Source organism: Carassius auratus, chromosome 6 (genome assembly GCF_003368295.1).
Source record: "Carassius auratus strain Wakin chromosome 6, ASM336829v1, whole genome shotgun sequence".
Lineage (NCBI taxonomy): Eukaryota > Metazoa > Chordata > Actinopteri > Cypriniformes > Cyprinidae > Carassius > Carassius auratus.
This window is the reverse complement of record NC_039248.1, coordinates 4,097,306-4,109,193: the sequence shown is the minus strand read 5'-3', so window position 1 is coordinate 4,109,193 and position 11,888 is coordinate 4,097,306. Positions and strand designations below refer to the sequence as shown.

General features: G+C 35.7%; 1 protein-coding gene across 1 annotated transcript; it reads right to left on the bottom strand.

Moving 5' to 3' along the window:
* Positions 1-1,682: 1,682 nt before the first annotated feature.
* On the bottom strand, positions 1,683-7,712 carry hyi (hydroxypyruvate isomerase). Its single transcript, XM_026256662.1, has 8 exons — positions 7,358-7,712; positions 6,482-6,593; positions 4,317-4,431; positions 3,473-3,551; positions 3,347-3,396; positions 2,573-2,642; positions 2,296-2,430; positions 1,683-2,004 (listed from the first exon to the last, which is right to left on the bottom strand). Exons 1-8 carry the CDS (start codon positions 7,554-7,556, stop codon positions 1,949-1,951), a joined length of 816 nt encoding a protein of 271 aa, XP_026112447.1. The 5' UTR covers positions 7,557-7,712; the 3' UTR covers positions 1,683-1,948.
* Positions 7,713-11,888: the final 4,176 nt, after the last annotated feature.

The window sequence follows — 11,888 nt, the reverse complement described above, 5'->3', positions numbered from 1 at the left end:
AACCAGAAGTTTACTCTTTTGTGCTCCTTTTCCTGGACAAACTTTGTAATTCAATTTTCTTATTTTTATTTTATTTATTAATTTCACATTTCATTTCTGGTTTAATAGTTACAATAATATGCATATATAATATTATTCTCATTATAAAATGAAATATAAATCTAAAGTTATATTATTTTATTATACAGAATATTTAAAAAAAAAAATCTCCAAAAGTTCTCATTTGCAATAATGCACCTTTTTTTATATATATATAATAATTATTATTAATTTAAAAGCAGTACAATAAATATTGTCATGATGCATAAATTATGCTAAATAACAATGATTTTTGTTTCTTTTTATTATTTACATTTTTGTCTTGTTATAGTAGTGATTTATTTTATAAATTTTTTTTTGCATTGCAAATAGGAAATTTGATGTGAATATGCTTTTATTGAGCTGCAACATATACTTTTAATTTATTTTAATTTTATTGATAACTATACTTATGATTGTGAAGTGAAACTGGATCTGTTCTTGCCAGATGAGATTCCTTCATTTATTGCACATCAAACATGATCCCAGTGTAAATCTGGCTGTTTGACTTCATCTTCTTCTGCTTCTAGAGTCTGAAGGTTGTTTTGAGGGAGCTGTTAGTCCTCCACCACAGCTGGTCTCCATGTCCATCAACACCGCCTGCTACAGCCTCTTTACAGGCCTGCTGTGAACCTGTGTTTCTGCCAGCGGTGCGTCAGACTGAGTCAAGTGTCTGAAGTCAGTTTGTGCCAAGATTGAGCTTTGAGATGTCCATCACTCGCAGACTGAGACTGAACACATCTTGTGTGTGTAATGTGTGCTGCGTCGACCAGGTTGCATCCATTAAAGCAACTGAATTACCAACGTTTTGAACAAGAAAACAGCTAAATGTGGCGCCCTGTTGATTGAAGGGTGATTATCCAGCAGGGTAATGGTTTGCCTGAGCCATACTGTCCTTCTGTAGTGTTCATTTGTGCTGTGTTTTCTCCATCTCCTCTCAGTTGCTGATTTAGTTTCTGTAGCCTAATAAGTGCATTATTTATTTTATTTTTTTGCCTGATAATGTATCATTTTACATAACATGATTGTATTTAATGCCGCTTTTTCATCCTGAAAGTGCCTTTATTTTATTTCCATATATACTTGACGGGAGCTTGTGTATTATGTTCACCTTTCAAGATGAATCTCTTAAAGGGACGGTTCACCCAAAAATGAAATCCTGTCATAATTTACTCACCCTCATGTCGTTCCAAGCCTGTATGAGTTTGTTTCTTCTACTGAACACAAAAGATGTTTTAAAGAATGTTGGAAACCAAACAGTTGACGGTAGCCATTGACTTCCATAGTGTGGGGAAAAATACTATAGAAGTCAATGGCTACCGTCAGCTGTTTGGTTGCGAACATTCTTTAAAACATCTTCTTTTGCGTTCAGCAGTTAAAAGAAATGTGTATGGGTTTCGAACCGCACAATGGTGAGTGAGCAAATGATGACAGGATTTCATTTTTGGGTGAACTGTCCCTTTAAATTAGTCACATGGTCTTCACTTAAAGAGCTGGTAACGATTAGTCTTAATAATTAGCACATCACTGGGACAACACTGGACTCCACACTCATTTCACATGAAGGAAAGACATTTTTTTGGTTGTTTTTTACATACATTGGACATTTTTGAAAGAAATATTTATTAAAATGTTAGAAGCTGAATTAGAATTCAAATGTGTGAAAGTCATTTGTACGACAATAAATCTTAAATTAAAACATCTTAAAAAATAAAAATAATAATATTTCATAGCTACTGACAAGTGAAATGTCAATAAAACAACAGAAAATTTTAAGGTCAATTTTAAGCTTTAGAAAATTACATTCTTGTCATCTTAATACATGATTGACTTTTAGAAGAAGCAGGAAGTGAAGAAGTGAAGCTGCTCATCAGTTGTGGCTGCTCCAGTATCTTCGGAGCCAGTCCAGACCCGCTTCTGTTGAACCTGGACAATCACATTTACAGATATGAACCATCAAGAATAAAATTTCACTCTATACTCATTGCAATCTAAGAGTTGTTGAACTGTCACAGTGGCTGCAGTCTGGAAATGAAGCATATCAATGAGTAAGTGATATCTTTAAGATGTTTCTGTGCGACATTATTTCTGTTTTCATCCACGGACTTGTCAACATACAGTATATCCTGACGGATGAGTTTCATGCTGTAAAAGCGATGGTGAACATTCAAATGTTAAAAACGTCATGAAGCCAGGTGTCCAGTGACTGGGACTCACGCTGAGGTTTGTATTCACAGCCGATGTAGTCCTGATAGTCCAGCTCCTCCAGCAGCTTGAAGAGATACGTGTAACTGAGCTCTCCGTCGCTGTCCGGCTCGTGGCGGTCAGGAACTTGAGCGATCTGGATGTGACCTGAGACAGTAATGAAGATGAGTCAATGGACAGGTTTTCTTCAGCAGTGCATGGATGTTTCTGAATAAAACAAATATTAAGTGAAAAATATATATATATGTGTATTTATATGTATATGCATCAAATCTCCTGCAAGACTTACCTGTCATTGGTAAGTATTTGCGTATATTCTGCGTAAGGTTTCCATCCATGATCTGCCAGTGGTAGATGTCCTGTAAAAGCAGAGAGAAAGATTAGTGATGTTGATCATCTCTGCTGTGGGTTTTCTGTTCATTACAGAGACAGAGAGCCGTTCACAAACGCACTGAAACACAGCAGCTGTCTAATGCACAAACTCCCTCACATCATTTATTCAGCACGGGAATCAAAGAGCGCTGAGAGTGATTTTATTATCCTGGAACGGACAGCATGTGCAGTGCTCGTTTCTCACGGCTGCTGCAAACACAACAGCAATTAAAGTCAAATGCAGAACACAACAGGCTGAAAGAGCAGATAACTCGATTCTCACAGAAAACCTTCGACTATGTGGTCGCTGAGCTGTTTTTGGTGGACTGTAATGTGGTTTCTAGCCTTCTGGTGCTGCTCGAGCAGCAGGCAAAAATTTATTTTCTTTCAGGCAAAATTAATGTACTAAATTTCATTGTGCTAAATTATATTTATGGAATATTTATGATCCATTTTATTACCTGCTATGCACTTCTTACATGGCCTAAACTAAAACAGTCATACATTTTGAATTCTTTGGGACACAGACTAAAGTTTGGTCTCTTTTTAATGAAGACATTTGACATTCGTAGATTCACTTCGAATGATTTTGTAGTATGAAAACATATTGAAATATTTCATGTCTCTCAGTTAGTTAAAGGTTAAAGCGTCATGAATAATAATGCACTAGCGATGACTAAATCTCGCTCACCATCTGCATCCTGATGCTGGGATGAGCGACTCTCTGGAGAATCACTGCAGCTGCAGAAAGTGATGGAGACATAAACATCAGGAATCAAAATACATAATCATGCTTAGGAAAAAAAAAACGTTTTACCTTGGTGTGGGGAGTCGAGGAAATATCGTGGATCTGTGATCCTGGTGTTGATTGGCTCAATCAATCCCAGAATGCCTTCCTGAACAGGAAAGAGAGAGTCACAGCTAATGCATAAACATAGACTAACATTTTCAAATGTAATTTATTTCTGTGATGCACAGCTGAAATTTTAGCATCATTCCTCCAGTCTTCAGTGTCACATGATTTTCAGAAATCATTCTAATATACTGATTTACTGCTCAAGAAACATTTCTGATTATTATCAGTGTTGAACACAGTTGTGCTGCTGAATACAGTATCTTTCTGGAAACTGTGATGCTTTTATTTCTGAAGACTCACAGATGAATAGAAATTTAAAAACCATTTATTTGAAATCCAAATATATTGTTACATTTTCTTTATCACTGTGCCTTTTTATAACCACATCTATATTGGACTATACCTATGCATAGGTGGTTTAGTTTTTTTAATATATTACAGTATTACTGAACGAAAAATCATAACCCCCCCAAAAATAAGAGTAAGAATAATTAAAAGGAAAAATACTGTGTCTATAGAAAGGAATGGAATGTAAACAGAAATAAAAAAAAATTTGAAGAATGTTTCATGAATGCACATAAATGAATTCAATGATTACTGAATTATTAGTGATTACTGATCAAATCAGCAGTCTTTGGGAGACTATTTATTACCGTTTCTTGCTATTACACGATTCTGTGACTGCCGGCGATATTGAAATATTTAGAGTGAATCAGCCTGTTGTAGCAGAACACTTAAAGCAGGATGGAGGGTCTACAGTGCAGTATCAGTAGATGTTATAATGCAGTAACGGGGCGGAGGTCACCTTTGAGAGGACACCTGCAGCATGTTTGAGGTTCTGCACAAAGGTGTCCTCCATCTCCATGGCAACAGCGCAGCGGTCCGCCCCCGCCGGCACCCTCCCCGCCATCAAGTGGATCCTGGAGAGAGACATTAGCATGAGTTACTCTCAGCAGAGCGAAAACATCTGGAGATGACATCTGATGCAGAAAACCAGCTTCCTGTGGAGGACGTGTGTTAGATCGGACATCAGGGGAGCCATTTCAGCACATTTCTGACTGTTTTAGGCAGTAACAGCATTGACTATCATGACTAGACGCTTAAGTTTTGTCTGTGCGATGTTTCCGGAACATCAGAAGGCCAGTTTTATGCTTTACATAAAAAGAATGTGAATATGAATCAGGTTCATCAAACACTGCATCCCTGTTATACTTGCTTTATGCATTTGTGTCCTAACCAGGTGAAAAAAAACAAAGCAACAAGCAATAAAAGTGATCTTGCCCATCTCCACCACAGAAAAAAATAAATAATTTCTTGCATTCAAAAAGGGGCCTTTTTTGCAATTCCAAGTTTACATCTACAAATTAGTATTTTTTTCTCTGAATTGTGCATTTACATCTCACAATTCTGTGTTGGTTTTATTTTTTTGAGAAAAAATAGGTAATTGTGACTTTTTATCTTACACTTTAAACACCTCTCAGAATTGTAAGTTTATAACAATTTTGAGTTTATATCACAATTTTGAATAAAGTATGAATTGTGAGGTAAAAAGTCAATAACCTTTAAAACAAAAGTGAAATGTAAACTTCTAGACTAGTTTTCTTACTAGAATTCTGACTTTTTCTCACAATTCCAAGTTTACATTTAATATTAAATTACATCACAATTTGATTTTACATTAAATATACCTTATTTCTGGTCTGTAAGGTAATTGCAGCTTTTTATTTCACGAATCTGAGTTTATGAAAAAAGTCAGAATTATGAGATATAAACTCGAGTCAGATTTTTTTCATCTTGCAATTCTACTATTGTAAGCCACTTCAGGTCTCAAAAGTTTAAATTGTGAAATTAAAATATATATATATTTTAGGGATTACATCTTTGCATTTAAGTCCAACAGTAAAGTGTGTGAATGGTTTGGTTTCTGTTGCTGCATCCGGCTGGATATCTCTTCTGAAACTGAACTGCAGTATAGACTGCTGCATCACCTTGAAAACCCAACAGGATTTTTCCTTTGGCTTTGGATTGCTGCAGAAAATAAGCTCTGCAACCAACAAAAATACAATCAGGGAAAAGCTCAAGTTACAAACTACACTGCAGTCCCATGAGTTCAGTTCCAGCATCACTGAACTTCTGACAGCTCTTTCTGTCTTTATTAAAAACATTTTCCTTGAAGGTTGCCAGTTAGAGTAGTTTACAAGAGCATGATTACGAACACAACAAGGCTATAAAGCCACTAGTGAGTACATGAGTTTACCTGTTTGACTTGATGAAGTTTAATATCTCTGAAAGCCTCTGTAGTCCCATTTAGACACTTTTTTAGAGACAATTAAAAACTTGAAAAAAAGGGCAAAGATACTAATGATAGCTTTTATGTTGTAGAATAAAACTGGGAAACATCTTGAGCTTGTGAACACCACAGACCTAGTTTCAGACATTCAACCAAAAACCTGTTAAAAAAAAAATAATGTCTTGAGGAAGATTTATTTAGAATGACTAAAATGCAACTTATTTCATTAAGCGTACAGAAATATGTCATCTCTGCAACAATTAACTAGACTAAAATCCTTGTCCTCATGCTTATTAAAAACAACACCGTTAGGATGACCATACAGTACATCCTCTTTTTTCCTAGACGTGTCCATCCCGGGACTTCTAAAATGCCTAAAATGTCCCGGTTTTAGCTTTGTTTTTCTATTGTTTTCATACTTGATCAAGGTAATGACAGAACGAAGTTTGACCAATAGTACGCAGGCACTGCACATAATCAACCAATCCGTGGCATACGAGAAGACGGGATCTAGAGAACAGTGCAGCAATGCAAATACAAGTACATAAAACATCTAAAGAGTGTAAAGGGTTGTTCAACAGGAAAACAAAGCCAAAACCCGGACATATTACGCAATTTAGAAATCCCAGCAAGGACATGTCCTGAAAAGAGGGCGATGATCACCCTAAACACAGTAGTACCTCCTGCAGTCCAGTGCTTTAGCGTACTGCACCGCCAGATCCAAACCCTGTCTGAACTCCTGCTCTCGTCCAGGAACAGCACCCAGTCCCAGATCTCCTGCGCTTAAATCTCCTGCAGGACAAAATCACCCATTCCTAAATATATCGTGACATGTCAGGCCATATACAGGACATTATCAGTGCAGTGAACCTTTTACAAATGAACATAAACGAAGCAATCATTTTACAATACATTAGTAATAGAGGTTTTCTAATTTTATTTTATAACAGTATTTATATCAATTTCTATCTATTGGAAACAATTCAATTATTTGATTCTCAAACGGCTGGAGGATGCAGATGTTCATAAGATTAAAACCATGAAGGCAAAGAGCCCAACCAAAGACTGAAATGATCCACAAAACGGTTTGAATGAGGTCTGCATATGAAGTGCTTCACGCTGAACTAAGAGCAGAACACTGTGGAGAAGAAAAAGAGGCATTTCTGCCTTGCAAACACTGAAATGGGTTAAATGGTGATTTAGTGTGGTACAACAAGTCTTACATCAGAGCATTGCATCACATGGGTTCATGCTTCCCCCGTGAGTTGAGAAAGGTCTGATCTATTCCATTAAGCAGCTCCATCTGCATATGAAGCACCATTATATCTGTGACCAATGAACTCACAGTTATTTTATTCCTGTCTATGACAAACACCCTTCAGAGACCTTTAACTGCCAGCCGACAGGTTACAGAACATGACTCATCATTCCACTGCATCTGCAGTTTTCCTATCTATCTATCTATCTATCTATCTATCTATCTATCTATCTATCTATCTATCTATCTATCTATCTATCTATGTTTCCACCTGTCTATCGCTCACTTGCAGTCTTACCCGGGGGTGTGTTTATGAGCGCAAACTCGAGTCCCGTTTCATTCTTCACGGTTTTTAACTCTTTCAGGTCAGAGTTGTAGATCCACGCCGCCTCGACCGCGCGGAACCCCGCACGCGCCGCGTCGCGCATCCGCTGCGTGATCTCCGGTAACTCCGTGAAGAGCCATGAAATATTGGCACAAAACTTTAACGGCGCCATTGAATCGTCAGCAGCAGGACAAACATGCGCAACTGAATGACAGACAGACGGTAAAACTAATAATTAACTGAATGATCAAAGTCCAGCGCTTATTGATCAGACGCTATCTAAACACGTGCTCAGTGTTTACAACCTCAGCGCTCAGCTGACTGAACACGTGACTCTTTGCGCCTGCGCAGTGCGCACTGATGCTTGCCTGCATAACGCGCTATTAACATATATTAGTAATTATAATTTAGTAATTTAGTAACAGTAGTGTATATTTTAAGTGATTACTTGTAACATTCTTAATTATTGCTGCCATTATAATATATTGTCTGACTCTATACTGACTCTTCTGTAATTATTTTCCGCATAGAGGAGGAGGTGAGCAGGGTTCACACTTTCACGTTTTAGTGAATATTTCTCAAGGGATTTCTGTATTGACACAAACATACTAAACAAACATACATTTCACTGTTATTGCCCAGAAAGAAAAATAAATAAATAACTAAATAAATAATTCTAACTGTATTGATAGTGGTGCTAGCTCTTACTCTACATGGGGAATGTTGTCACAATTGGATTATGCTATTAAACAGCCTAAAGGCATTTTACCAAAAAGTAAATACAGATGATTTGGCCAAAATAGATTTTTTGTTTTTGTTTTTGTTTGTTCAAATTGGGGGGGAAACAATTTGAAAGAACAAAGTTCAAAATTATTTTAAGTTTTGAACTAGATGTTTGAAACCAACATATAAATTACTGATTATTACTGAGATTTAGACCTTATTTTAACTTCCAACAATTTCCCCCCAAAAATGTCATATGTTGGATATTCTTAATATGAATTTGCCCAGGTTTTAGGTTTTGCTTACTACATTTTGACATTTAGAAAAGTCTTTGTTTATTTTTTTATATCTGTAACTTGTACAGTAGCTTCAGCAATATTTGCTTTAATGTTTTTAAAAGTCATTACCTTTGAATTTCAAGGCTGACAGAGATAAAACGTGTTCACAGAATCATTTGAATGAGAGATACAGGAGGAACGGTGGTGCTGGGACCAATGTTCCCGTATGTTTGAAGATGATAACAATGAGCAATGAAGGAAGAGCTGTGCAAATGCGGGCACTCTTTTCAGGGCAAATGCTTTTTGCTTGGCTGGCGTATATGCCTTATGCATGATGTATTGACAGAATTTAAAAATGCAAACCCAGCCATCCAGTTTTAAATCACTGTATCTCATAAAAATACATGCATACTGTAGATACTGTATAACCACCTCCACCCACATCATGTGTGACACGATCGGATGTCTTTTAACCCTCTGTGGTACAGTGTTCCCATATGTTAACATATCATGTTCCTTCACTTTTTTTGATGCTTTTAAAAATACTTATTGCATTGTTGGAATTAAACTTAATGATACCAATAATATGCTGATTTTAAGGCAACACAACATTTTTTGAACATGGTCACATTTTCAGGAAAGACACATGCAGAAACACTCTTCAAACTGAGCTGTTTACTTTATATAACATATTTTTACACTAAACTGAGAAAATATTAATGCAATTTGGCATATATATATATATATATATATATATATATATATATATATATATATATATACATACATACATACATTGGGACAGAAGGTGATGTAATCCTGTGTGAGTGTCTTGCTTATCATTCCATGTTAATGGTAAATATTTAATACAACGCCTGCGTGGAGGTCAGGTAAGGTTAATGTACCACCTGGGCTCAGCTCATGGGATATAAAAACCACAGGACAATCTGAGAAGAACAACACATTATGCATAAGCATCAATGACTCAGAATAAAAGTCAACAGTAGTCGCATCTCTCTATCTTCAATAAGACAGTCACTCATAAATGCAACCACGTCAAACGTCCATTAGAAGTGAGTTAAGCACTTCCTATCAGCCTTTTTCTAAAGGGAGTTCATTAGAATCCATTCTAAGAGCATTACACATCATTATGGCTACACATTGTTTAGAATATGCGTGATTATGATTGCGAGTCGTTTGCTGTCTAGCATACTAACATACAGATCTTACTATTTCTGCAGTGTGTACTGTAGTAGAAGCAAATGGCTTATTAACCTAAACAATACCATACCAAACAATACAAACCATACAAAACTTATGATATGAAAGAAAGAACTACAGTAAAAAAAATAATAAGAAGAAAATAACAAACATATAAATGTAAATGACTACAAACTGATAACAACATGTCAAAAAACAAAAAAATATATATATTACAAGAAAAAAACGTATATGGTACAGATAAATTAATTTACATTTTTAAAAAACTTAATTGGAATAGTTCCATACATTAACATATATTTAGCCCATAAAAATATATATTTATGTATGTGTAATACATTTTTTGGACATAAACCCATCAATACATGTTGATATTATATAAGTAAATATAGATCACATATAACAATAAAAAAATGTAATATGCCATATATTGTGGCTACATATATTAATACACAAAAATCATCATATAGATATTATTAAACATTAATAAACTTATATTTTCACCTACTTATGTGAAATATATATATATGGCCTTAGGTAACATATATGGCAATATAACTCTTTACATTTCTGTATGGGACATACCATCTATAAGAACAGTGTGTATACTGTGCAGTGTTCAGTAAATAGTAAAGCTATATGTAGCAGTAAGCAGATGGTGGATGGTCTGATGCACATAACCCCTAGAGAAGAAAGCCAGCACTGCCTTGAGGAAGCAGGGGTCACTGGAGCAGGAAATTGAAAGTGGGACCGTTTAGACCTCTCAGGTCGGAGCCCTAACAAGCCTGCTTTAGCTATGACAGCCAGACGCCGCTGCACTTATCAGTCCACATCTACAGGAAGCACTTTTCATCAGCCAATACTTCAACTCGGACAGATGTTTACTGCACCTCTGCAGGAGAACGAGGAGGATGAATGCAAAGCAAAAGTCTTTATCTCTCTATACTCTGTTCTTTGATTACATGTCTTTCATTAATGGGTATTAATAATAAAAAAAAAAAAAAATAATAAAATAAAAAAAGAGTATGTTTAAAGGGATAGTTCGGCCAAAAAAAAAAATTTTTTTTTTTATAAATTTACTGACCCTCATGTTGTTCCAAACCTGTATGAGTTACTGTGTAAGTTATTGGCTACTATCAGCTGTTGTTTGGTTGTGGTTGCTAAGTTATTGCATTAGTAGTTATTACAGTGTTCTAGCTGGTTGCTAAGGTATTCTTGGACTCTTAAAACATTTCAAATCCTTTTTATTTTAGGATTTACTTTCGTATTGATTATGTGTGTGTGTTTTTTATGTTGATTTATTATTGGCTGTAGTCGTTTTCCTGTACAGTGCTTTGAGAAAGCCACTATATAATAAGGTTATTGCATCATCATCATCATCATTATTATAAATATTGACCTAAAACAAATTGATGTAGAATTTACTTTGAAACTATTTTCACTCAGAAATTGCTAAACTTCACATAAGTCAAAAGAAATCGCAAGTAACACATTGAATTAAATGTGAAATTTGAAAGCAAAATGACTGAAGCGGTAAATTAATAATAGTAAGTAATTTCTAAATGTTTTTGTTTTTTACACTATACACGATATACGCAATTTTTTTAAAAGTGTGAGTTGCAATTTTTTTTTTTTTTAAACACCAGATTCACGTTAGTGCATGAAACCACTTTGCATATTTTACAAGCTGGTCATTTAAAATATTAGAAATAATTAAGACATGACGAGATTATCATGTAAATCCATGGCCATTATTTTGAAGAAATGTCTCATTCTTAATCAGTGTAGATGATGATTACCTGTGTGCTCTGGACTGTAATGTTCCAGGTTTGATACGTTCTAATTTTTCACCGTCATTATTGTGCAGTCATCCACTGTGGCCCACTATCCGGCAGGGCATTGTGATGCCATAATAACCTGGCTTTGGAATGATGTTTTGGGTTCTTGGGTTCCGAAATCTTATTAGCGTGTAGCCCTGGTGAGCATGTGCTTCCTAACAACAGCAAAACCCAAGCAGAATTACAAATCAAGCCCGAGCCCTGGCCCCAGACTGAGCAGAATAGGAGAATAATAATATCTTCACCAACAATGAAATTAATCATAGGAGGAAATGGATTTGCTCTGTAGGGGAAGCAGTGAATGAGGGCCCGCATTTGATACATAGTAAATGTCACTACTGGAAAGAAAGTAATAGACCTATTTCTTCATTGGAAATTGAGGACGGTTAAGAGCTTTGGGCTTGTGTCCTACTCAGTGAGCTTTTAGTTAACAATGCATGTCCT

Excerpts from the sequence above, each read along its gene's own strand:
- hyi (XM_026256662.1), bottom strand. The coding sequence starts at position 7,556 with ATGGCGCCGTTAAAGTTTTGTGCCAATATTTCATGGCTCTTCACGGAG. Across the intron at positions 3,397-3,472 it reads CCTCGACTCCCCACACCAAG|CTGCAGTGATTCTCCAGAGA; the intron begins GTAAAACGTTTT and ends CACTTTCTGCAG. Across the intron at positions 2,005-2,295 it reads CTGTGAATACAAACCTCAGC|GTTCAACAGAAGCGGGTCTG; the intron begins GTGAGTCCCAGT and ends GTGATTGTCCAG.